Genomic DNA, 26605 nt, shown 5'->3' with positions numbered 1-26605 from the left:
TGCTTTAACAGTTCTCTGCATAAAGAAATATTTCCTAACCCCTCTCCTCACACTGTCAGTGAGAACTTTAAATTGATGATGCTTTGTCACTATTCTCCAATGGGAGGAAATATTCACCCTATCAAAACCCATTAAAAACTTCTGTTAAATCTCCTCTTAGGCTTCTCTGCTCCAGTAGAAATAATCTCTATCTCACGCCTCCCATAACTTCAGTTTCTCATCACTGGTATCATCCCGGTGAGTCTCCACTATACTGTCTCTATGTATACAATCTATATTAATGACTTGGATGAAGGGACAGAGTGTAATGTAGCCAAATTTGCTGCTGATACAAAGATAGGTGGGAAAGCAAATTGTGTGGAGGACACAAAGAATCTCCAAAGGGGTATCGATAGGCTGAAGTGAGTGGGCAAAAATCTGGCAGATGGAGCTTAATGTGGGAAAATGTGAGGTTATCCACTTTGGTAGGAAAAATAAAAAAGCAAATTATTATTTAAATAGGGAGAGATTACAAAATGCTGAGGTACAGAGGGATCTGGGGGTCCTTGTACATGAATCACAAAAAGTTAGTATGCAGGTACAGCAAGTAATTAGGAAGGCAAATGGAGTGTTGGACTTTATTGTAAAGGGAATGGAGTATAAAAGTAGGGAAGTCCTGTTACAACTGTACAGGGCGTTGGTGAGACCACACCTGGAGTACTGCGTACAGTTTTGGTCTCCTTATTTAAGGAGGGATATACTTGCATTGGAGGCAGTTCAGAGAAGGTTCACGAGGTTGATTCCGGAGATGAAGGGGTTGTCTTATGAGGAAAGGTTGAGCAGGTTGGGCCTATAACATTGGAGTTTAGAAGAATGAGAGGTGATCTTATTGAAACATACAAGATTCTGAAGGAGCTTGACAGGGTAGATGCAGAGAGGATGTTTCCCCTTGTGGGGGAATCTAGAACTAGGTATAATTTCAGAAGAAGGGGTCACCCATTTAAATTGGAAATGAGGAGGAATTTCTTCTCTCAGAGGGTCGTGAATCTTTGGAATTCTCTTCCCCAGAGAGCTGTGGAGGCTGGGACATTGAATATATTCAAGGTGGAGATAGACAGATTTTTGAAAGTTAAGGGAGTCAAGGGTTATGGGGAGCAGGCAGGGAAGTGGAGTTGAGGCCAAGATCAGATCAGCCATGATCTTATTGAATGGCGGAGCAGGCTCGAGGGGCCGAATGACCAACTCCTGCTCCTATTTCTTATGTTCTTATACATCTCCCACTTCCCCACCCATCCTAGCCTGAACCCCCATCTCTAATTTCTCCTCCTTATCTCCTGACCATTAGACCTACCCCTTGCTCTCTCAACCCCATTCCCAGAAAACTCTTGACTATCCAATTAAAACATTAATTGTTATTTAAGAGGTCACTTGAACTTTTCTTTGCAGCTATCAATGCAAGATTGAATATGAATCCCCACAGTAACATTTGGGGCAATTTTTACTTCCCGACGCGCTGGGAGCCGACGAGGGGGCTCTGGAAGTCTGGGTTTCCCCGCACGCTGTGGAGATTTAACTCCAAAGTCTTCTGTCAGTGACAGGTTGCCTGCCCGGAAGTCAGCCTGATTGACGGGCTTGGCTTCCAGTTGGGCAGGGACCACTCCGAAGGAGACCGCAGGACCAGGTAGGTCTGATCCCCAACCCCAGGCGGGCAGGGGGGGGGGGTCCGATCCCAAGGAGAGTTCGATCCCTGACCTCGGGGGTGGGGGGCTGGTGGTCCGATGGTGGGGGAGCTTGGGGGGCCGGGAAGAAGCACTCCTGCTTCTCCTGGCCCACAAGGAGTGCTCCCTGAGGCTGTCCTTGCCTGGCTGCAGCTGCCGGGTTTCCTGAGGCCGAACCTGGCCAGTCACAGTAAAACCTGGCTTCCAGCATCATTGACATATTTAACATGCCAACCTGCCGCCTAGGAGCGGGTTGGCTGCCCACCCCAACTCCCGCCTCAGTAAAACCCAGAAGTTGGCGGATTGCAGCTGGCTTCCTGACATGCTTTGATTTTTTTTTTTTGTTGCCCATTTAACCCCCCACCCACTCCCACCTGCTCATCCATGTTAAAATTCCCCCCAATGTCTGTATTGTTTTTACCCGGATAAAGCATTTAGAATTGGTGCCATTGACTACTTGTAAAGCTGCTCAACGGATTACTAGAGTTGAGTTGAAGGTGGAAAAAATTGGCAACTAAAGAAAGAAAGAACGAACTTGCATTTGTATAGCGCCTTTCACAACCTTAAGACGTCCTGGGATCAGAGGGTTGCCCTATAAGGAGAGATTGAGTAGAATGGGCCTATATTCTCTGGCGTTTAGAAGAATGAGGGGCGATCTCATTGAAACGAATAAAATTCTTAGAGGGCTTGACACGGTAGATGCTGAGAGGCTGTTTCCCCTGGGGTGGGGAGTCTAGAACTGGGGGTCGTGAATCTTTGGAATTTTCTACCCCAGAGGGCTGTGAATGCTCAGTCATTGAAATATATTCAAGGCCGAGATTGACAGAGTTTTAGACACTAAGGGCTGGATTTTACCAGCCCTGAGGTGGCGGGTTTGAAGGCGGGTCAGGTGGGAAAGTTGTAAAAAAATGATGGTGGGTTCCGATCCTGCCGTCAACCCACATCCGCGCAACTTTCCCAAAGACGGGCTTGCAGACTCCATTTCGGTCCCGCCTCCAAGCGGCGGGATAGGCCCTTAAGGCACTTAACTGCTACTTAACAACCTCTATAATCCCATTTTGAGAGGCCTTTCAAATTTTGCCACATTTCCAGCGGGCTGCACGTCTCTCCTGAAACACGCCAGCTAATCCTGTCGGGTTCACAAGTGTCTGGCTTCCTAACAGCTGCAGCTTCACCATAAAAACGGAGCTCTCAACAAGGATCAGTTGCAGGTGGCAGAACTTTGTTTTCTCAGGTCTTGGAGAACTTTTTGCAGGTCTACTGATTTTGGAAGTGGTGAAGCTGAGATCCATCTCCACTGTGACCTGGGAAAACCCTCTCCCCACATTGACTGAGCGCTTCCTCAACTGAGGTAAATACCTGCAGCATGGGAAACATTTATTTCCTTTCCTCCTGGACCTCAGATTCGGATGAAGACCAGCCGCGGCACCAGCAGAGCCCGGAACAACAGCAGCAGCGCCAACCTGCTGCTCACCCACCTGATGGTGCACAGGGCAGAAGGCGCCAGCGCAGGGAAGCACGTCACCGCAGGAGATGCCCCCAAAACAGGATGAGGATAAGCTTCCTCAACATGCTGCTCACCCACCTGACGGTGCACAGGGCAGAAGGCACCAGCGCAGGGAAGCACGTCGCCGCAGGAGATACCCCCAAAATAGGATGAGGATGAGCTTCCTCAACATGACTGAGCAGCAGTGCCAAAGGAGGCTGAGACTTTCGCGAGAGGCAGTGGGTGACATCTGCGCAATGCTGCACCAACACCTGGAGCCCAGAGGATCGGGTGGACATCCCTTACCAGTGGCTGTAAAAGTCACCACCGCACTCAACTTTTTTGCTTCAGGCTCATTCCAGGGATCATCAGCGGCATCTCCCAGTTGGCCGCACACACTTACATCATGCAGGTTACCAATGCCCTCTTTGCAAAGACGCACAATTACATAAACTTCTCCAAGAATCAAGCAAGTATACCCGTGCGTGTGATTGGATTTGCAAATATGGCAGGCTTGTCAAGGGTGCAGGGCGTCGTAGACTGCACACATGTGGCCCTTAAGGCACCCCATTACAATCCAGCTCTTTTTGTCAACCGCAAGGGCTTGCACTCCCTTAACGTGCAGCTGGTGTGTAACCACAAAAACGACATTTTGCATGTTTGCGCCAAGTACCCTGGCAGTTGCCATGACTCGTTCATCCTGCAGCAGTCTAGTGTGCCTCTGCTCTTCAGTCCGCCAAACCAACATTGCGGATGGCTACTTGGAGACAAGGGCTACCCCCTGAAGACGTGGCTAATGATGCCGTTGAGCCCATCCAACGAAGCTGAGGAGCGTGACAACTCCAGCCACGTTTCGACCAGATCCATTATCGAGCAAACCAACGGCTTGCTGAAGATGCGAATCAGATGCCTTGATAGATCAGGTGGAACCCTGCAGTACTCAACAGCCAGGGTCTCCAGAATCGCCGTGATCTGCTGTGCACTTCACAACATCGCACAGCATCGTGGCTTGCAGCTGCCTGAGGAACAAGTGGCTCAGCGCACAGCCTCCTCAGATGAGCAGGAGAAGAACGAGAACAAAGACCTTGTGGAGGCGCATCAACCAACGGCAGCAGCACGCGAGCACATTGCTGCCCAGGATGCAAGGGATAAACTCATCTTGGCCAGATTTGCTTAGGTTGCCCAATCAAACACATTTGGCTCACACCTTCTTACCACACCATAGACAATGGACAAGAACCTGCGGCTTCCTATCACGCTGACCACCATCAATGTGGAACTTCCATTTGCGAAATGACACAGCCCAGAACAGTTTGGCATCACTTCATTTTATTACGTTGACTAAAGGATGGCATTTAACAATTAAACACAACAGCAAACCCAAGTGACTCCCCTTGTGACTACTTGTGCTTTATCTTCCTCTTACGCGTGCTCCTACATGGTGCTTCCCCTGTGGCTACAGCAGATGTGGAGGCCCCTTGCTCACTTTCATGCTGCTCCTGCCTCGACACCTTTGGCGGGCGTCCTCTGGGGTTGTGAGCCTGTGAGGGCTCGCCAACAGTCTGCTCCTCCTGCGGCTGTGCAGGGGATGAGACGCCCATCTCAGTTGGGTGAGGACTCTGGTGAGGCTCTGCCACCAACATCCCTCTCGTGGGTCAGCCCCACTTCAGAGCTAGCAAGTGGCTTGACAGCACCTTGCTGCACTTCAGGGGGGCCATGAGGACCCGTATCTGCACTGGCAGTCCTACTCCAGAGGACTTCCATGAAGCTCTGGTTTCTCTGCTCAATAGCTGCCCATCGCTCCTCCAGAGATGTGAGTCTATTCTGAACAATCACCATGTTTTCAACACTCTGGTGACTTAGCTCCTCCATGGCCGTAGCCATTCTCTCCTCTACCATAGCCATCCTTTCCACGGAGTTTGCCATCCTTTCCGTTGTGATGTGTTCATGCGCCAATGCCTCCACAAAGGCTCTGCTCATGTTAGCGATGGACTCCTCCATCCTCTCCACACTCAGTGACCCTGGAGACAAAACCTGCCAGAGACCCCTGCACCTGTTCCTGGAGTTCAATCATCGCTCTCCTTCTGGATGGACCCGGAGGCACAGGGTCCACATGCAGCTGAGCCGAGCAGAGCTGGGAGCGCCCTGCAACCTCCGATGAGGACTCTCCACTGCTGTCCCTGTCTCCACCATCTGCTGATGCTCACTTGTGAGCTGTGATACACCAGGATCTCCCGAAAGTCCCACTGAGGTGTGAGTGTCTGTGCTGGTGCTGGGTGCACTTAATTCTGCTGACGCTGCGCCCTCAGAGGTTGCAGGTTCCTCTGAGGAGTCTTCCGGCTCAGGCTCTTCCTCCTGGACAGTGGGGACGGGGGCTGTCGATGGTCCTGTGGGGGAGTAAAGGAATGAGTTAGACATGTGATATAAACGTTGCATGCACATGCAATTGTGCAGATGATCATAAGTCAATCTGTTTGAGCATCAGAAGCCATATCAGTCACTCATGCAGTGTAAATGAGAGAGATGCAAAACTATTCTGTCACCAGCTTGCTCTGATGCGCCCGTCTGTCCGCCCCCCCACTTCCACATCCTCCTCGGCTCCCACAATCTCTCGGGCCGTCTCCTCAGCGCTGGTGAGCTGGGCTATTGAGGGTGGCCCTCCTCCTGTCTTCGCCCTTTCCCTCTTATTGTGGGCTCTCTTTTCCTGCAATGAGGGACACAAGTGGAGTTTGAGTGAGAATGATGGAGTGAGTGTAGAGAATCCATAGCATAGATGCTTCGAAGGACACAAAGATGGAGTGAGGTCCCAAGACCAAGGGCCCTCCCTGTGTGTTGTTAGTTGTTGTCATAACATAACAATGATAGGGAGTGCGAGGCCAGCATAGTCGAATTGTTAATTGATTGTGTACATAGAGAGAGAGGGATGGTTAAGGGTGCAAAGGATGTAAGGGTAAAGTGGGATGTGGAGGAGGAGGTTGACAACGCAGAGTGCTGGTGATGAGAGGCGATGGGGAGCAGATTGAGGGTAATGGTGATGTTATACTCACTTTTCCTGTGCGGACAACGTCATTAAACCTCTTTCTGCACTCCAGCCAGGTTCTGCTGCACATTGATCTCGAACTTACCTCCTGAGCCCAGTTGCAGCCACGCAGCTTTTGTCTGCTGGGGAGGTCTTTTCCTCCCAGAGGAAGGAAACAGCACCTCCTTCTGATCTCTGGCTCCCTCCACCAGAGCATGGAGTGTGTCATCATCAAACTGGGGTGAGGCCTTGGCCCTTGTACTCGACATTTCAGGAGGACCAAACAGTTAGAAGAGTAGCAAATAAAAGTTTTGAGGCAGAAAATGAACCAAGGCTGCTTGGAGCCCTTAAATGCAGCTGCATAAATGACGTAATCAGAGGCGAGTTTCAGGCCCAATAGACTCATTGGGCCAGGGGTGCACACGCTGGGAATCAATTGCCCAATTAGGGCAGCACGGTGGCATAGTGGTTAGCACTGTTGCCTCACAGCGCCAGAGACCCGGGTTCGAATCCGGCCTCGGGTGACTGTCTGTGTGGAGTTTGCACATTCTCCCCGTGTTTGCGTGGGTTTCCTCCGGGTGCTTCGGTTTCCTCCCACAGTCCAAAGATGTGCGGGTTAGGTTGATTGGCTATGATAAAAAAAAATTGACCCTTAGTGTTAGGGGGATTAAATACGTGGGGTTACGGGGATAGGGTGGGATATGTGTTGGTGTAGGGGTTACGGGGATCGGGTGGGATATGTGTCGGTGCAGGCTCGATGGGCCGAAATGGCCTCTATCTGCACTGTGGGGTTTCTGTGATTCTGTGAAAATAGCTAAATTATCCCACCTGACAGCGGCGGCGGGATCGGGACCCGCCGACCACCTGACCCGCCCCCAACCCGCCAACAATGACAAAATCCAGCCCTAAGGGAATCAAGGGATATGGAGATAGTGCGGGAAAGTGGAATTGAGGTCGAAGATCAGCCATGATCAGACTCGAGAAGCCGTATGGCCGACTCCTGCTCCTATTTCTTATGTTCTTATGTCCCAAAGCGCTTTACAGCCAATGCAAAGTACTTTTTTGAAGTGTAGTCACTGTTGTAATGTAGGAAACACGGCAGACAATTTGCGCACAGCAAGCTTTGACAAACAGCAATGTGATAATGACCAGATCATCTGTTTTAGTGATGTTGGTTGAGGGATAAACATTAGCTAAGCCATTGGGGAGAACTCCTCTGTTCTTCTTCAAAATAATGCCGTGGGATCTTTTACATGCACCTGAGAGGGCAGACGGTGTCTCGGTTTAACATCTCATTCGAAATGGGACTACTTTTTAGAATTAATTAGTGTTTCTTTCTGTTCTGTGAATTTTATTTTAAGCAAATTAATGCCAGCATGAGAAATATTTCAGCAGCGAGATTTTCGAAAAAGTTGTCAGACTTTTTCCAGTTAATAATTTTAGTCTTGTATGTCAAAGGGACACGTGCTGCTGGTGATCTATGCATTGGACAAGAACCAGTATGATTATTCCAGGTAATACCCAGTTGTGCCGTCATCCTTTTTAACATGCTGCATTCCAATTCCCAGGAGTGACTCACAACATTTCACTGCTTCGGGAAGTTATCATCCACCCCCGCTTTGTGAAGGGAGACATCACCACTAATTTCCTTCCAGAGATCTATCCAGATGGCTTCAAAGGTTAGTATCTGTGGACTTGATAAACCTAAGACAGTTGTTTCTTGGAATAATAGAGTCTGTGCCATTGGTTGTGTATGTAATGTATTGTTTCTGTTTGCTTTGCGCACTGTTCGTAAGATTCATTTTGGTTGACAATTTATGACTTGTATCCATTAAACATTCACAGGTGGCAAGATTAACATAATACGGGGTAGGTCTATCAAAACAGAGATGCCCAATTCTTTCTGTTTGTCCAAATTGTTTTTTATATTGATGACTCCCCTCTCTTGATTGCTATTCAGTGACTCCTGCTTCCGACCACATATCTGCAGCATAACTAAGACAGCCTATTTCCACTACCATAACATCGCCCATCTCCGTCCTTACCTCAGCTCATCTGCTGCCGAAACCCTCATCCATGCCTTTGTTACCTCTAGACGTGACTATCCCAACGCACTCCTGGCTGGTCTCCCACATTCTACCCTACGTAAACTTGAGGTCATCCAAAACTCGGCTCCCGGTTAAGCAACACCTCGATTTCAAAATTATCATCCTTGTTTTCAAATCCCTCTATGGCCTCGCCCCTTCCTATCTCTGTAGTCTACTTCAGCCCCAACAACCCCCCCGAGATATCTGCGCTCCTCTAATTCTGCCCTCTTGAGCATCCCTGATTCTAATGGCTCAACCATTGGCGGCCGTGCCTTCTGTTGCCTGGGCCCTAAGCTCTGGAATTCCCTCCCTAAACCTCTCCGCCTCTCTCTCCTCCTTTAAAACGCTCCTTAAAACCAACCTCTTTGACCAAGCTTTTGGTCACCTGCCCGATTTTTCCCTTGTGTGGCTCGGTGTCAAATTTTTTGTCTTGTAATACTCCTCTGAAGCACCTTGGGACGTTATACTACATTAAATACAAATTGTTGTTGAGAAATGTACGTGCGGACAGGATTGGCATGACTACCTACAGTGGAATAGTCAGTCGAGAGTTGTACTCTGTAGCTTGGGCGAAGTATGGAGGGTTGTTGGGGACTGGGGACTGTACAGCCAGCAAAAGTCAGCGTCTTTAGGAGAAAAGAAAAGGAAGTTTGGAGGGGTGGGATCCCTCTGCTGGAGATGTAATCCTCGAGCAACTTCCTTCTGCTGATAGCACTGCAAAGTGTTGCATCAGGAACTTTGAAATTTTTCATCATGAGAAATTTGGAAAAAGAAAAGAGAGCAAGGCAATCAGTTATGTAGACAAATAATTTCCAAAGAGCAAGATCCCACAAAATAGCCAATGATACGAATTTAATCTGTTTTTGAGGTGGGCATGGCTGGAGAAGGAAATATAATGTATTGTAAGTAATGTTTAGCTCAGTTTTAATAAATGTTTTGTCCCTCCCCTGTTTAGTAGTCTGTTGGATGAGGACAGAATCAGGTTTATTTGTGATGCCTCCCATGGATCAGTAGCCTGCTTACATTGCTATCTAAGCACATGAATGAAGAATGGCCACTTGGGTGAGGCATCAGAGAGGCCAGTATCTTAGTACAAAGTCGGTGCCTTCAGGAGGAGAGATGAAAATTGGAGCAGGAGGAAGTGAAAGAGAAGTCAGTGGCAACCATTGGTTAGACCACACTTGGGGGAATACTGTGAAAAGTTCTGGTCTCCATATTATAAAAAGGATATAGAGGCACTGGAGAGGGTGCAAAAAAGATTGACGAGAATGATACCAGAACTGAGAGGTTATACCCATCAGGAAAGATTGAACAGGCTGAGGCTCTTTTCTCTAGAAAAGAGAAGACTAAGGGGTGACCTAATAGAGGTCTTTAAGATTATTAGGGTAGATGTAGAAAAGATGTTTCCACTTGCAGGGGAGACCACAACTAGGGACCATAATAGTCACCAATAAATCCAATGGGGAATTCAGGAGAAACTTCTTTACCCAGAGAGTGGTGAGAATGTGGAACTCGCTACCACAGGGAGTGGTTGAGGCAAATAACGTAGATACATTTAAGGGGAAGCTGGATAAACACATGAGGGAGAATGGAAGAGAAGGCTATGCTGATAGGGTGAGATGAAGAGGGGCGGGAGGAGGCTGGTGTGGAGCATAAACACCGGCACGGACCAGGTGGGCCGAATGGCCTGTTTCGGTGCTGTAGACACTATGCAACCAGCCTGACCCCAACTATTTGCCAAGCAGTCTGCAGGTCACTTAAATATTCAGAAATTGGAAAGTGGCTACGTTTAATTGGAGACACCCACCAATTAATGGACTTAGTTGGTGTTTTCCTGACAGCAATTGGAAGCTCTTGCCGACATGTTAAATTTATGTTGGAAACTGGGAGCTCCATTCACATGGGAATGACTCTTTCATGGTGCATTCACTGATGTTCCTGGTACTGTAAATGATGGACACTGTGGAAACTCAGTCCCTATAGTTGTTCACTTGCTGTCAGTCATTGTGTATCAAGATTTCCAATTTTTTTTTGTCGGATTTGATTATTTTATAAAGAGAGGTGTTTTGAAGTTTCATTTGAATTTTGCAAATCAGAAAATGTCATCTGCATTCTGAATATTTCTTTAAATGAAATACCGCAGCTCTCTACATTTCTTCTCACCCTTGTCGTTATGTAACTTGCTTAAATAAAAACAGAAAATGCTGGAAACACTCAGTGGGTCAGGCAGCATCCGTGGAGAGAGAAACAGAGTTAATGTTTTGTCAGAACTGGAAAAAGTTAGAGATGTAACAGATTTTTAAGCAAGTGCGGGGCAGGGAAAGGGGGGAGGGGAGGAAAGAACTACAGGGAAGGTCTGTGATAGGATGAAAGGCAGGAGAGATTAAATGACAAAAGGGATGGTGGTGCGAGGCAAAAGGAAATGGTAACGGGACAAGTAAAGAAACAAAAGATGGGTCGAAAGGAGGTGTAACTCGCTGGCTGGGGAAGCTACTGGAACCTAGTGCAGCGCCAAATATCTAGCTCCAGAAATCCTAAAAAGAAGAGCAGCGCAATATTGTGTGATGAAATAGCATTTTATAACCAATGGAATTCTCTTAACAGTTTTCACACAATTATGCGATTTGTGCAATATTTTTAGTTTTGCCAATACTTGTAGCAATATAGAAACAGGAATAAGTCATTCAACCCCTCCAGCCTGTTCCACCATTCAATTAAATCATGGCTGATCTGTATCTTAACTCCATTTACTCACCTTGGTTGTGAATCTTTGGAATTCTCTGCCCCAGAGGGCTGTGAATGCTGAGTCTTTGAGTATATTCAAGGCTGACATCGATAGAGTTTTGGACTCTAGGGGCATCAAGGGATATGGGGATCGGGCGGGAAAGTGGAGTTGAGGTCGAAGATCAGCCATGATCTCCTTGAATGGCGGAGCAGGCTCGAGGGGCCGAATGGCCGACTCCTGCTCCTATTTCTTATGTTCTTATCCCTTAATACCCTTTACCCAACAAAAATCTCTCAATCTCAGTTTTGAAATTTTCAATTGACCCCCAGCCTCAGCAGCTTTTTAGGGGAGAGAGTTCCAGATTTCCACCACCCTTTGTGTGAAGAAGTGCTTCCTGACATCACCCCTGAACGGCCTGGCTCTAATTTTAAGGTTGTGCCCCCTTGTTCTGGACTCCCCCCACCAGAGGAAATAGTTTCTCTCTCTCTACCCTATCAACTCCTTTAATCACCTTAAACACCTCGATTAGATCACCCCTTAATCTTCTATATTCAAGGAAATACTGTACTTTTAGCCTCCGGTAACATTCTGATGACATGATGGTCTGCATAAAATCCACGGAGATGTACTTTTATCTTAATTTACATATTTTGAGATGGACTTTTAATGAAACTATAGCCACACCATCCACCATAGTAAATTGTTTTCTATTTATATGATTTAAGGCTACAAATGGGAGGAAATTTTATTTGAAAAAATGTAGAACTTGCTACAACAGGGAGTGGTTGAGGCGAATTGCATAGATACCTTTAAGGGGAGGTTGTATAAGCACAAGAAGGAGAAAGGAATCGAAGGTTATGTTGATAGGGTGAGATGAAGTAGGATGGGAGGAGGCTGGTGTGGAGCATAAACACCGGCACAGACCAGTTGGGCGGAGTAGAGCATAAGAAATAGGAGCAGGAGTCGGCCAAAAGGCCCTTTGAGCCTGCTCCGCCATTCAGTAAGATCATGGCTGATCTTCGACCTCAACTCCACTTTCCCACCTGATCTCCATATCCCTCGATTCCCCTAGTACCCAAAAAATCTATCAATCTCTGTCTTGAATATACTCCTCGACTGAGCATCCACAGCCCTCTGGGGTAGAGAATTCCAAAGATTCACCGCCCTCTGAGTGAAGAAATTTCTCCTCATCTCAGTCCTAAATGGCCGACCCATTGTTCTGAGACTGTGACCCCTAGCTCTGGACACTCCAGCCAGGGGAAACATCCTCCCAGCATCTACCCTGTCGAGCCCTGTAAGAATTTTATATGTTTCAAGGAGATCACCTCTCATTCTTCTAAACTCTAGGGAATATAGGCCTAGTCTACTCAATCTCTCATCATTGGACAACCCTCTCATCCAGGGAATCAGTTTAGAATAACCTGTTTCTCTGCTGTACATTCTAAGTAATCCTATGCAAAATCTCTTGCCCAACAGGACATCCGCTGGCAGATTCTGAGCACAAGGAACTGTTGGCCACTGTCGCATCGATTTACGTAGTTACACTGCTGATGGCTCAGAGATTTCTCTCAAATTCCACAAGGTGAGGAGTCTTTGATGCACAGAGGTTCTGCATTATTAACTGATTCTGCATTCAAACGCCCACAAAAAACACTGAATTTTAGCAGCAGTTCCAATAGAAAAAATAAATTAAATTCCATCCTTCTTCGTATGATTTGGAGGAGTAATTATTTCAGCAAATGGGCATAATGTATCTCTTCAGGACTGTAACCATTTTTGCAGTCTGCAAGATTAAACTGTTTTTCGTTTATTAACTCTGTTGCCTAACTCTGAAGCAAGGGAGAAAGGAAGAGAAGGATATGTTGATGGGGTGAGATGAAATAAGGTGAGAGGAGACTCGTGTGGAGGATAAACACTGGGATAATTTACGGATTGGCATGTTTCTGTGCTGTAAGATTCGATATGATTCTATGGCCTGGAAATGGCAGTCGGAGGCTTGCTGCGGGCACCTACCTGATGGCTCCAGACCTTTGAAGACTCGCGCTCCTGGGCCTGCGGGCATGGGCCTGCGTAAAGGCCCACGGATCCCAGGGTGAGCAGGCGGTTCACCAGCGTCCCTGGGATCACGTGGGCCAGGCCAACCAATCACAAAGGGGGATTCCCATTATGCTTACAGGGATTCCATTTACGTACGGGATCCCCGTGAGCAGTACACGAATCACCTAAAAAAAAAAAAAGTACACTTTCACACAACCTAAATAAAAATAAATCATCACAGGTTCAAAATTAATTAAAATACCATTTAATTAAACATTTCAAATAAAAATTTAATTTTTTGAAAAATAAATTTAAATGTTTTTAAAAGGGACAAAAATAACCTGAACTAATTTTAAATGTAAGGGAATGTTTAAATGATTTTTAAAAATTTATTTTAATATTTATTTAAACCCTTTCGCTGGTAAAAGCAGGCCCCATGCATGCTTTTACCAGGTGTAAGGGTTTGGTGGGCATTCGCTGGACAAATAGCCCAACTCTGCACCGGCGAATGTCAATTTCCAGCGGATTCGTACGATCTGTCGAGCTGAAACTTAACAGATCGCAAGTTCCGGGTTTTTGTGCGTGCACAGCACACACGGAAGCCCGGAACTTGCGGGGCACTTACGACAGCGTACGCGGTCGTAGGTCCCGTAAAATCCGTGCCTATGTAATTTAGAGGCGAATGGGGGAAGAATATGCTGCTCCCACTTGTTTTTAAGTAGGATCTTGCACTGATAACACTCTATTAGTGGGTCTAATTTACTTATGAAAAATAACTAATTTATTCAAGCGTGTGCGGCCTGTGAATGGTAGCTATTTCACGTTCATGGAAGGAAGAAGTGCAATAATGAACAGCTGCTGATGTAATATGTCATGCACCCTGACAGGAATCTTATCATTCATGTGGAAATGACTTATAAAATGATACTGGGCGGCCTGCTGGTGGCGCTGTCCAGGGAGAGTATAAATACTCGGGCACGGGCCCAGCTTGCTCAGGACATTCTTTAACAGGAACTAGTGAAGGACACAACTAGATCTCCATGTTGTAAAACAGTTGATTAAAGCCTTGTTTAATACTTAGACCAAGTGCCTAGTAGTTTTCTTACGTCACACCCTTGAATCATTACCTGTAAGATTCGTTTTCTAAGTTCCCCATTAAGTCATGCCACAGCCAATGGAACAAGGTGTTAAAAGAACTCCTGATTTTAAAATAAGTGTAGTTCAGGGGTATAATGCATGCTGTGGGGTGGTTATATGGTTGAGATAATAGTTTACACAGAGTATACAGCACAGAAACAGGCCATTCGGCCCACCTAGTCCGTGCCGGTGTTTATGCTCCACACGAGCCTCCTCCCGCCCCTCTTCAGCTCACCCTATCAACATATCCTTCTATTCCTTTCTCCCTCGTGTTTATCCAGCCTCCCCTTAAATACATCTCTGCTATTCACCTCAACCACTCCCTGTGGCAGCGAGTTCCATATTCTCACCACTCTCTGGGTAAAGAAGTTTCTCCTGAATTCCTAATTGGGTTTATTAGTGACTATCTTATATTTATGGTCCTGAGTTTTGGACTCTCCCACAAGTGATAAACTTACAAATGGTCTTGGAACCACAAGGTACAATCTCAGCATCCCCAATGCAACTTTTACTATGGAACGACAGCATTGTTGGTTTTTTTAAAGGAAAAAAAGCGAGAAAAAATAGATTGCGTCTATAGGGATGATTCCACAAGCCCACGCTATATACAGGGATCTACGGTTACAGGGGATCCTGAGGAAGAGATTGGGGCTACAATTGTTGTAACCCTATCTCCACTTGTGGCTCCACATTGGGAACGCCCAATTCTGCCGGTGTCCTAACTTGCACCAAGTCCCGTTCACCCATCACCCCCTGTGACCTACATTGGCTCCCGGTTAAGCAATGCCTCGATTTTAAAATTCTCATCCTTGTTTTCAAATCCCCCCCGCCACCCCACGGCCTCGCCCCTCCCTATCTCTGTAATCTCCTCCAGCCCTACAACCCTCTGATATCTGTGCTCCTCTAATTCTGCCCCCTTGAGCATCCCTGATTATAATCGCTCCACCATTGGTGGCTGTGCCTTCAGCTGCCTGGGCTCTAAGCTCTGGAATTCCCTCCCTAAACCTCTCTTTCTTCCTTTAAGACGCTCCTTAAACCTACCGCTTTGACCAAGCGTTTGGTCATTTGCCCCAATTTCTCCTTATGTGGCTCGGTGTCAAATTTTTTGTCTTAAAACACTCCTGTGAAGCGCCTTGGGACGTTTTACTATGTTATAGGTGCTATATAAATGCTAGTTGTTGTGGCTGAATCACAGCCCACGTGCTGTGAGAATGTTGGTAACTTGGAATTGCTGGTGTGAAGCTTTACAGGAAGTGTAGTACAAAGTTTTCTCTTTCTTTTTAAACATGGTAGGGAATGGTGTATATAACAAAAACTGCCAGCCATTTTCTGCCCTCCAATTGGTAAGCTATTGACCTTAAGTGTGTGGTAACTAAAACTTTTAGAATAATGTAGTGGTTCGTGTAGATCGCCACTAAATAAGAGAGTTTGACTTTGACGAACTATAAATAAGTTGTTTATTTACAGGAACAGGCTAATTACATCAGGTAAGATAGCTGACTGTAGGAGCACCGTGGTGTAGGTCTTGTCCCAGCGGGGACTCCACGAGGGCTGAGTTCGCAGTCCTGTGGGGAGCGTGATGACGTCATCACGCTCTGCTGTGTGTTCCCGCGCTTTGGGCGTCACGTGACTGCGTCAGTGCGTCTCCCGGTACGGAGGCTGGCCGTTGAGGCCGAGGTTGCGAGGCCGGGCTGTGCCGGTGCTTGCCGCAGGGGCGGAAGATCGCGTCGCTCCCGTCGGCTGGCCGATGCGGCCGAAGTCGCGGTAGGCCGGGCTGTGCCGGCGGCCGTCTTGGAAGACCGAGTCGGGCCGGCGGCCGGCGCGCGTGCATCACGTGATGCGTGACGTCAGCGCGTTAGGTCGCCTCTTAAAGTGGCAACGGCCCCAACAGGTAAGTTATACATACATAAGTAAGTTAAGTACATACAGTAAGGTTAAGTTAGAGGGAATTATGTGTCTCAATGTAAGGGACAACCAGTGGTACCGCCACGATAAACTCTTTTAAGTCTCACAACACTGTAATCCTTGACTGCAGTAATTATTTGTATAATGTAAGCTTCATACATATTGTCTCTTATATAATACCACTAGTTTTAGTATCGATGGAATTGGGAACTCAATTCTCTAATGTTAATGTAAACCTATTATTTACAATTTTATAAGTGATTGAAGTCATTTTTAAAATGAACTGCTATGGAGATGGAAATGGACGACTAACTCACTGTTACACTCCAAGTGTATCTGTAATTCACAATGTTGTACTCCTGAAACAGCATTACTTTACAACAACTGCAAGAAAATGAATGCAGTCAAGTATTAATAATCATAAGTGTTTTATTTTGATATGTAATCAGGGTAACCCAATAAGATTGACTAACGTGAAGTGAGGTATTGGAAATGTTTTCTTAGGGGAGCATTGGATGTGACACCAGAGTTACCTTCTACTCTGTGCTAGAATGTGTGGGATTGTTATCATCCACTGTGACAGGAAGAAAAGCCCTCGGTTTAACATGCTCCGTGAAGAATCGTGCGTGGTCTGTCTTTAGTATACACTCCAAAACCCCGGGTGGGATTCAACCCACAACCTTCTGGTTTTTGCAACACAAAAATTTTGGTAGCATTGGAGTCGTAAACCAGTGTATAATTCTTGACCATAACACAGAAGTAATGGACACGCGCTTCCTGCAGGAAGTGGTTATGGATGATTGACAATTGCCTCATTGTCAAACTTCAAGCCACTTTCTTTGTTTGACTTTCATTCTGCCACAAACTGTGAGTTTCATTGTCAAAGGCCTGTTTCACAAAAAAAACATTGAAATTCTCTCACTGTGCTTCAGAAAAAGGAAAGGCTTGAATGTTGAGAGGGAAAAAAAACTTGTATGTTGTTTTAACCCAATCTTAAAGTACGATATTCATAAGAATAGAGAACGGTTTCACTCTTTGCAGAATGCTAAAGAGGGATAGAAAAAAATGATCCTATAATTCTGGAGATGAAGAGAGTAAATGGAGTGAAGGTCACAGAACTGTGTTCATATGCGACACTGAAAAATATTAACAACAGTTTGCCAGGCTGCAGTTACTAGAATAACACATTATATATGCAACTTTTCCACAGTGCGCGCAGTCCTTCAAGGTCCATTTTTCTTCAAGCCAAGAGTATTTAAAATCCTTTTTGCGTCATTCGGGATCCTGCAACAACTATAATTACCACTAATGAACATCACTTTTATAATTGGTGCCGCCAATGGCTCAGCAAGTTTGTCCAGTGGGATAGTTTAAATATGTAGACCAGGAAGGACCCAGGTTTGACCCCTGGGCTGTTCTGAGCTAGTTGATCTCCGCAGGGCAGCTGCATGGGCTCTGCAGATGGCTTCAACAGCCTGTCTCCTAACTCACACCAAGTCCCCTTCACCCAGCACCCCTCTGCTCACTGACCTACATTGGATCCCGGTCCAGCAACGCCTCGGATTTAAAATTCTCATCCTTGATTTCAAATCCCTCCATGGCTTCCCCCCTCCCTATCCCTGTAACCTCCTCCAGCCCTACAACCAATGCTCCCTGTAAGCTGCACGGCCGCTCAACGCTCCAGGGACCCCGCGCAGCCGGCTTGCCGGCTTTTGAATACAAAAGACAGACACGCGCGGTATTTTGAATGGCCTACGCAGCCCCTTAAAGGAAACATTGCCTACAACCCTCTGAGATCTCTCCAATTCTGGCCTCTTGCGCATCCCCGATTTCCATCGCTCCACCACTGGTGGCCGTGCCTTCAGCTGCCTGGGCCCTAAGCTCTGGAATTCCCTCCCTAAACCTCTCCGCCTCTCTACCTCTTTCTCCTCCTTTAAGTCACTCCTTAAAAGCTACCTCTTTGACCAAGCATTTAGTCGCCTGTCCTAATATCTCCTTATATGGCTCGATGTCAAATTTTGTCTGATAATCGCTCCTGCAAAGCACCTTGGGATGTTTTTACTACATTAAAGGCGCTCTACAAATGCAAGTAGTTGTTGTTGGGTGGGGAACGAGAAAATTTGGCCAGGGTTTCTGTGCATGATTGCTGACTGCCAAGGCTTGCGGGAAGTGCACGTGTGCTGGGACTCTGCTGCGATGCTGTCTGTGGTTGAATGGCCTGCTGACATTCACTCAAGGCTCACATGTGAACATGGGCCACTTGTGTGACGTTCCATACTGCAGCAAGGAGGGCGGAAACTTTGGCAAGAAAAGCACATCAAGTTGTAAACATTTGCCGGCGTATTTCGCATTTTTAAAAGTTTTGCTTTTCTTGAAACCCAATCAGAATTTTATTGAGGTTGTCAGGAGACAGTTTTGATATACTGCTATTACCCTGGAGATTATGCAACTTTATGCAATCAATAGTCATGTTTAATAACCTGACCATATGCGGGGGAGGCTGGTGGTTTGGCTGCTGTGTTGTTTGCCCTGGTGAATTAGGATGGGAAAGCAGAGTAACTCTCCAGGTGTGGCTATATTAGAAGTATCTCATGGGTCTACTAATGTTATGTTTGTGCTTCTAAAACCAATTGCCTGCCGCACTTCCTATGCATTACTTGTTTTGGCTGAAGTGTATGTTTTTCTAGGTTCTGTGTGGGTTGTACCCTTTTCCAGTTTCCACGTACATTATCACTGCTAACATTATGTGCAGGAATTGGGTTTATTGAATGCGTGCCTCATGTTACGGAGGCGGAGTTATCGTCGCATTTCTTTGTACACTTGGCTCACAGATAAAACATTGGTCACTTGGGTGAGTTTTTGGAGTGCTCTATGCCCCCAATAAACCAGTCCCCAGCATGAGTTTCCACCTTCAGGAGAGGTAGGGAGACATGTTGAAGAAAAAAAGAACTGTGTAGGCAATGCTAGATCAGTAATGTAAACAGGACATAATATTTACAATTATAACTTTATTTTTTAATAGCTGCTCAAAATAGAAAATTCTCTTTCTTGCTGCAGCTGTCTGCTTGTGTCTCACTTTAATCTTTCTATTTTACTTCCACTCTTTCCCCTCTTTGTATGGCTCTCGCACACATTTAGCTGTTTGCCTTCTCGTGGCGCTTTCTGCCTCCGCCTTTATGCAAGTTGCTTCTTCCCTCCATCTCCCTTCTCTTTATGGCTCGCACTTTCTCTCTATGCCTCCCGTATGTTGCTTTACCCAATTGTATGTTTTTGAAAAAAAAAGCAATATGGCAACCAACATAATGGTGGTTACTGCATCTGGTTGGGAAGAGAATGGAGAGCCTGTTGAGAACTTCCTTTAATGAGTGAAGGAAACTGGGACCAGGGCATGGGCTGGTGGCAGTGAGGGTATTGGAGTTTGGAAGATAACGGTAGGGCGGGTGGGCGGGATCTGTGATGCTGGTCTGTGGCAGGGCGAATGGGATGAGAGGGTTGTCCTGGGATGAGACATTGAGCAGATTGAGCCAATACTCTCTGGAGTTTAGAAGAATGAGAGGTGATCTCATTGAAACATACAAGATTCTGAAGGGGATTGACAGGGTAGATGCTGAGAGGCTGTTTCCCCTGGCTGGCGAGCCTAGAACTAGGGGGCATAGTCTAAGGATAAGGGGTCGGCCATTTAGGACTGAGATGAGGAGAAATGTCATTACTCAGAGGGTTGTGAAGCTTTGGAATTCTCTACCGCAGATATCTGTGGATGCTCAGTCATTGAGTATATTCAAGACAGAAATCAATAGATTTTTGGACTCTAGGGGAATCAAGGGATATGGGGATCGGGCGGGAAAGTGGGGTTGAATGGCGGAGCAGGCTCGAGGGGCCATATGGCCGACTCCTGCTCCTAATTCTTATGTTTCTTACGAATGATGTTCCTGTCGTCGTGATAGGTCCATAGCCATGACCCCGACTGGTATCAGTTTGTCTGGGTGAGAGAGAAACTGTGGGTGAGCTTGAGCTTTGGAATGAGCAGCGTGTTCAAATCAGGGTTATGGAACTGGGAGGCAGGAGCGATGGTGCAACTGGAAGGGGAAGGGTGTTTGGAGTTTGGAGAGGTGTGGAAACAGCACTTACTGGAGCTGGGAAGAGAAGATTGGGCTTGTGAGCCTGGAACCTAGGGTGGAGAGGCTAGCTAAGCATGGAAGTAGCAGGAATGGTTGAGTCCTGATCTTCAGGAATCTCATGGAAGAAAGAAAAGAAAGACTTGCATTTCTACAGCGCCTTTCATGACCTCAGGACGTCCCAAAGCGCTTTGCAGCCATTGAGGTACAGTGTAGCCACTGTTGTAATGTAGGAAACACATCAGCCAATTTATGCACAGCAAGCTCCCACAAACAGCAATGAGATAATGATCAGATAATCTGCTTTGGTGATGTTGGTTGAGGGATAATTATTGTCCAGGACACTGGGGAGAACTCTTTTTCGAAATAGTTCCATGGGATCTTTTACGTCCACTGAGAGGGCAGATGCAATTGTAGAGTCCTGGCAGGCATAACACCTGCTCATGTTGTCTGTATGGTTTAGTGTTATGCCAGCAGTGTCTTTATTCACTCAGCAGTTAGGGAGCTCTGTGCTACCTCTTCATCAGAGATTTCAAATGAAGACTGATTGGATTGGGATGATGTCTTTACCACATAATCTGTAGTGTCCCCTGTGGAGTCTTTTCTCAAACATGGACAGTGATGTTCCTTTAAAGTGTCGATTGCACCCTCCATGTGTTTGCAGGCACGTTCTGGTCTCTTCACCTCTCTCTCCTCCTTTAAGACGCTCCTTAAAACCTACCTCTTTGACCAAGCTCCTGTCCTAATATCTCCTTATGTGGCTCGGTGTCAAATTTCGTTTGATAACGCTCCTGTGAAGCGCCTTGCGACGTTTCACTACGTTAAAGGGGCTACGTAAATGCGTTGTTGTATGGCTTAGTACTACGTTGAGGCATGGCCTATTTATTGGACCATCTTGAGATACTGCTTCGTTTTGCCTAGTAAATCTCAAATTAATCTGAGGCAGGATAGTATCATGCAAAGCGGCTTTTCCAGATGCAGTGCTAAATCTATAAATGGACCTTGCAGAAATTCCATTTAGTGTGAGGAGTAGACGACGTGAAGCACCTTGGGATATTTTACTACTCTAAAGGCGCTATATAAATGCAAGTTGGAGTTCCTGCTGTTGTTTCTCAGTGTTTATGTTTTTTAAAAAATTCCACAGAACACATTTGCTGATAAAAGCAAACATTGTATTGTTCTCATTTCCTTTCGTTTATAGCCAAACCTTAAATGAGAATATTTGTCAGAAGGTAATATAAGCAATCAAAGGAAAAAACTCATTAGGAAAGCGAAAAGTAATAGCAAAGGAAACTACCTACATAAGAACATAAGAAATAGGAGCAGGAGTCAGCCATACGGCCCCTCGAACCTGCTCTGCCATTCAATAAGATCATGGCTGATCTTCAACCTCAACTCCACTTTCCTGCCCGATCTCCATATCCCTCGATTGCCCTAGAGTCCAAAAATCTATCGATCTCAGCCTTGAATATACTCACTGACTGAGCCTCCACAGCCCTCTGGGGCAGAGAATTCCAAAGATTCACCACCCTCTGAGTGAAGAAATTCCTCCTCATCTCAGTCCTAAATGGCCGACCCCTTATTCTGAGACTGTGACCCCTGGTTCTAGACTCCCCAGCCAGGGGAAACATCCTCCCTGCATCTACCCTGTCAATCCCCTTCAGAATCTTGTGTTTCAATGAAATCACAGCATTTAAATTTATCTTCCTAATACTGTACTAGTAAAGTTCACTTATGTTCTTAATGTTATAAAGACATTTTTAAGAATCAGTTTTTGCCTTGAAGCCTCCCATGTTACTTGCTTTCCTACATCCTTCTTCAGCTTTGAATAATCCTTAAATGAGTTTCAAACAAGTTCTCAGCATTGTCCCAAGTAACAGGTGGGTCAGAAATTGCAACCCCTCTCCCCAAGGTTGTTATGGGATATTAAACCATCCTTCCTTTATTTTCTGCACTTGCTGAGTGAAAAGTATTAGTGCCGGCTGAAGTTGTTGAGTCCACAAGGCCATTGTGACAGGAGTGCAATTTATGAGGTTTTGTTTTCCTCCTCTCCTCGTTCCCTCCTCTGCCCTCCTCCCCGCTCCTCTCCTCCCCGCTCCCCTCCTCCCCGCACCTCTCCTCCCCGCACCTCTCCTCCCCGCACCTCTCCTCCCCGCACCTCTCCTCCCCGCTCCTCTCCTCCCAGCTCCTCTCCTCCCCGCTCCTCTCCTCCCCGCACCTCTCCTCCCCGCACCTCTCCTCCCCGCACCTCTCCTCCCCGCACCTCTCCTCCCCGCTCCTCTCCTCCCCGCTCCTCTCCTCCCCGCTCCTCTCCTCCCCGCACCTCTCCTCCCCGCACCTCTCCTCCCCGCTCCTCTCCTCCCCGCTCCTCTCCTCCCCGCTCCTCTCCTCCCCGCTCCTCTCCTCCCCGCTCCTCTCCTCCCCGCACCTCTCCTCGCCGCTCCTCTCCTCGCCGCTCCTCTCCTCGCCGCTCCTCTCCTCCCCTCTCTCCTCTCATCTCCTCCCTTTCGCTCCCCTCCCCTCTCCCCTCCCCCTTCCCCCCTCCCCTCTCCTCCTCTCCCCACTCCTAAGGACATAAGAAATAGGAGCGGGAGTCGGCCATTCGGCCCTTCGAGCCTGCTCCGCCATTGAATGAGATCATGGCTGATCTTCTGCCTCAACTCCATTCACCGGCCCTATCGCCATATCCCTTGATGCCCTTACTAGTCACAAATCTATCAACTTCTGTTTTGAATATACCCAATGACTGAGCCTCCACAACCCTCTGGGGTAGAGAATTCCAAAGATTCACCACCCTCTGTGTGAAGAAATTTCTTCTCATCTCAGTCCTGAATAGCCTATCCTTTATCTTGAGGCTGTGGCCCCTGGTTCTAGACTCCCCAGCCAAGGGAAATATTCTCCTAGCATTCACCCTATCAAGCCCTGTAACCATTTTGTATGCTTCAATGAGATCCCCTCTCATTCTTCTGAATTCAAGAGAATACAGGCCTAGTTTACTCAATCTCTTCTCATACGACAGTCTCACCATCCCAGGAATCAATCTCGTGAACCTTCGTTGCACTCCCTCTATGGCAAGTATATCCTTCCTTAGGTAAGGAGACCAGAATTGTACACAGTACTCCAGGTGTGGTCTCACCAAGGCCCTATATAATTGGAGTAAGTCTTCTTTACTCCAGTACTCAAATCCTCTTGTAATGAAGGCCAGCATACCATTTGCCTTCCTAATGGTTTGCTGCACCTGCACATTCACTTTCAGTGACTCATGTACAAGGACACCCAGGTCCCTTTGAGCATCTGCATTCCCCGATCTTTCACCATTTAGGAAATACTCTAACTTCACATTTATCCACATTATATTCCATCTGCCATGTTCTCGCCCACTCAACCTGCCTGTTGAGCTCCTCTTGAAGCCTCTTCACATCCCCTTCGCAACTGACACTGCCACCTAAGCTTTGTATCATCAGCAAATTTGGAAATATTACATTTAGTCCCCTCTTCCAAATCATTGATATAGATTGTGAATAGCTGGGGCCCAAGCACCGATCCTTGCGGTACCGCACTAGTCACAGCCTGCCATCCTGAAAAAGACCTGTTTATCCCTACTCTTTGTTTTATGTCTGTTTACCAATTCTCAATCCATGCTAGTATATTACCCCCAATTCCATGTGCCCTAATTTTGTTCACCAACCTCTTTATCGAAGGTCTTCTGAAAATCCAGATGCACCACATCTAACGGTTCCTCTTTGTCTACTCCACTAGTTACATCCTCAAAGAACTCCAATAGGTTTGTTAAACAGGATTTCCCTTTCATAAATCCATGTTGACTGCCCAATCTTACTATTCGTTTCTAAGTGCCCAGTTATTGCACCCTTTAAAATAGATTCCAGCATTTTCCCAATTACTGATGTGAGGCTAACAGGTCTGTAGTTCCCAGTTTTCTCTCTCCCTCCTTACTTAAATAGCGGGGTTACATTTGCTATCCTCCAATCTGCAGGAACCGTTCCAGAATCTATAGAATTTTGGAAGATGACAACCAATCCGTCCACTATCCCTTTCAAAACCCTAGGATGTAGGTCATCCGGTCCTTGGGATTTATCGATATTTAGTCCCATTAATTTTGCTAGTATTTTTTTTTACTAAAAATAATTTCTTTAAGTTCCTCATTCTCGCCACACCCTTGGTTTTCTTGTAATTCTGGGAGGTTTTTTGTGTCTTCCTCAGTGAAGACAGAGACAGAGGCCCCGATTTTTGGCTTGTGTGGGAAATGGTCGGGTTTCCCCGGATGTGGGGTTTCTGACACACACAAAAAAGTGTCAGCCAGCTCCACGCAATTTTCCCTCAAGTGGCCAGTTAATTCCCAGCATGTGGGAAGCCTTGCTAATTGTCCAATTCGAGTCAGAAACCCCCACACTATGATGTCATCATTCGTGGTGCTTTCAAGGTCCATAGCAAGCACTACATCCTCTGAAGGCTTCCAAACGAACCATACAGGATGGCAGAGGAGCCTGCAGCAGCTGTGGCCAGTGCCAGACCCCGAGCTACCTCCAAATTCGACGAGGCTTCACTGCAGGCATTATTGGATGGGGTTAGGGCCCACAGGGAGGTCCTCTTCCCTAGGTCAGGGAGGAAGAGGCCTCCCACTGAGACCAATGCTGCATGGATGCAGGTTTCAGCAGATGCCAACTCGCTGGGAGTCACCAGAAGAACCTTGGCATTACATCTCTAACTCCTTCCTTTACTCCCCCCACAGTACCTTCTAGAGCCCCCGTCCTCACTGTGGAGCAGGAAGAGGCTGTGCAGCCAGACTCCTCAGAGGAAGCTCCAGCCTCTGAGGGCACAGCGTCAGCAGAAGTAAGCGCACCCAGCACCAGCGCAGACACTCACACCTCGGGGGGACCTTCGGGACATAGAGTAGTGTTGTCACCTGGTGTTTCACAGCTCACAAGTGAGCCTCAGCAGATTCTGGAGACAGGGACAGCAGTGGAGAGTCCTCGTCGGAGGGCGCAGGACTCTGCCAGCTCACCTCAGCTGCGCTGCATGTCAACCCTCTGCCTCTGGGTCCATCCGCAAGAGAAGAGGTGATGGATCTTCATGCACAGATGCAGGAGTCTCTGGCAGGTTTTGTCTCCAGGGTCGCTGCGAGTGTGGAGCGAATGGAGGAATCCATAGCGACCATGAGCAGAGCCTTTGTGGAGTAATTGGCGCATGAATGCATCACCATGGAAAGGTTGGCAACCTCCATGGAGGAGATAACTCGCCAGGGTACGGAAAACATGGTGAGTGCTCATAAGAGAATGACATCTCTTGAGGAGCATTGGCCATCTGTTGAACAGAGAAACCACATCTTCATGGAAGTCCTTCTGAGTAGGACTGCCAGTGCAGAAACGGGTCCCCATGGCCCCCTAAAGCACAGCAAGGTGCTCTCAAGCCACTTCCAAGCGCTGGCCCCTTCTGGCCTGTGCAGCTTCAGGTGAGTGAGCAGCAGCCTGGTGCTCCTGGTGCTCATCCTGCTGTTCCTGGTTCTGCTGCTGCCGCCTCTGCTGCTGGAGATCCTCTAATGGCAAGAAGGGAAGGAAAAAAAGGCGTCCCATGCTTCTGGTAGATGCCTCCGCTGAGGAAGCGCTGAGTGAGGGTGGCGAGAGGGGCTTCCCAGGAAATCGCATTGGAGAAGTGTGTGAGGCTCCAACCTTCCACAGCTGTGCCTAAGCCTTGAAGAAGTAGCCCCAAACCTGCAACAACAAGGTCCTTCAACATACAAGTGCTGTCCCTTTAAATCGCAGCTTCTCCGATTGACCTGCAGCTGACAGCAAGCAAGCCGGCAAGCTTCACACCAGGTCTCATCAGCCGGGTTCCCCGCAGGCGTGTTTCAGGTGGGGAAAGCCCCAAAGTCGCAACGGCCCCGGAAAATCTACTTCAACATTGGTCATTAGTGTGCCGACGACCAGTCCCACCAGCGGCGGGTGGGACTGAAGCGGGTCGCGGAGAAACGGCGATCCGAAAGCTGGACGAGGCGGGGAATCAGGTAGTGGGGGGTCGCGACCCGCTTTTTCGGCGATTTTCGGCCCCCGGCCGCCTGAAAAGCCGCCCGACGGCTGGCAGAAAATTGACCCCCAAGTATTTATTTAATTTCTCTCCATTTCCTCATTCTTCATTAAAAATTCTCCTGTCTCTGACTGCAAAGGACCGACATTTACCTTCGCTAGTCTTTTCCTTTTCACATACCTATAGAAGCTTTTATAATCCGTTTTTATATTTTTTGCTAGTTTGTGCTCACATTCTATTTTCCCTTTCTTTATCAATTTGTTGGTCCACCTTTGTTGATTTCTAAAAAGATCCCACTCCTCTCCCCCCTCCCTCTCCCCCCTCCCTCTCCCCCCTCCCCCTCCCTCTCCCCCCT

The 26605-nt window shown here is 47.2% G+C and overlaps 1 protein-coding gene across 4 annotated transcripts in view; it reads left to right on the top strand.

Moving 5' to 3' along the window:
- pcca (propionyl-CoA carboxylase subunit alpha) overlaps positions 1-26605 on the top strand; it is a 554750-nt gene that overhangs the window by 265579 nt on the left and 262566 nt on the right. For all 4 annotated transcript variants that reach the window (XM_085998400.1, XM_085998401.1, XM_085998399.1 and 1 more), the window contains 2 exons: positions 7771-7881; positions 12491-12596. In XM_085998400.1, coding sequence (XP_085854526.1) covers positions 7771-7881; positions 12491-12596 — 217 coding nt within the window. The remainder of the gene's footprint in view (positions 1-7770; positions 7882-12490; positions 12597-26605) is intronic.

This window comes from Somniosus microcephalus, chromosome 10, assembly GCF_052327205.1.
Source record: "Somniosus microcephalus isolate GS21.2 chromosome 10, FLI_Smic_1.0, whole genome shotgun sequence".
Taxonomy (NCBI): Eukaryota; Metazoa; Chordata; class Chondrichthyes; order Squaliformes; family Somniosidae; genus Somniosus; species Somniosus microcephalus.
Note: the sequence above shows the minus strand (reverse complement) of the source record. Positions and strands in the feature narration are given on the sequence as shown.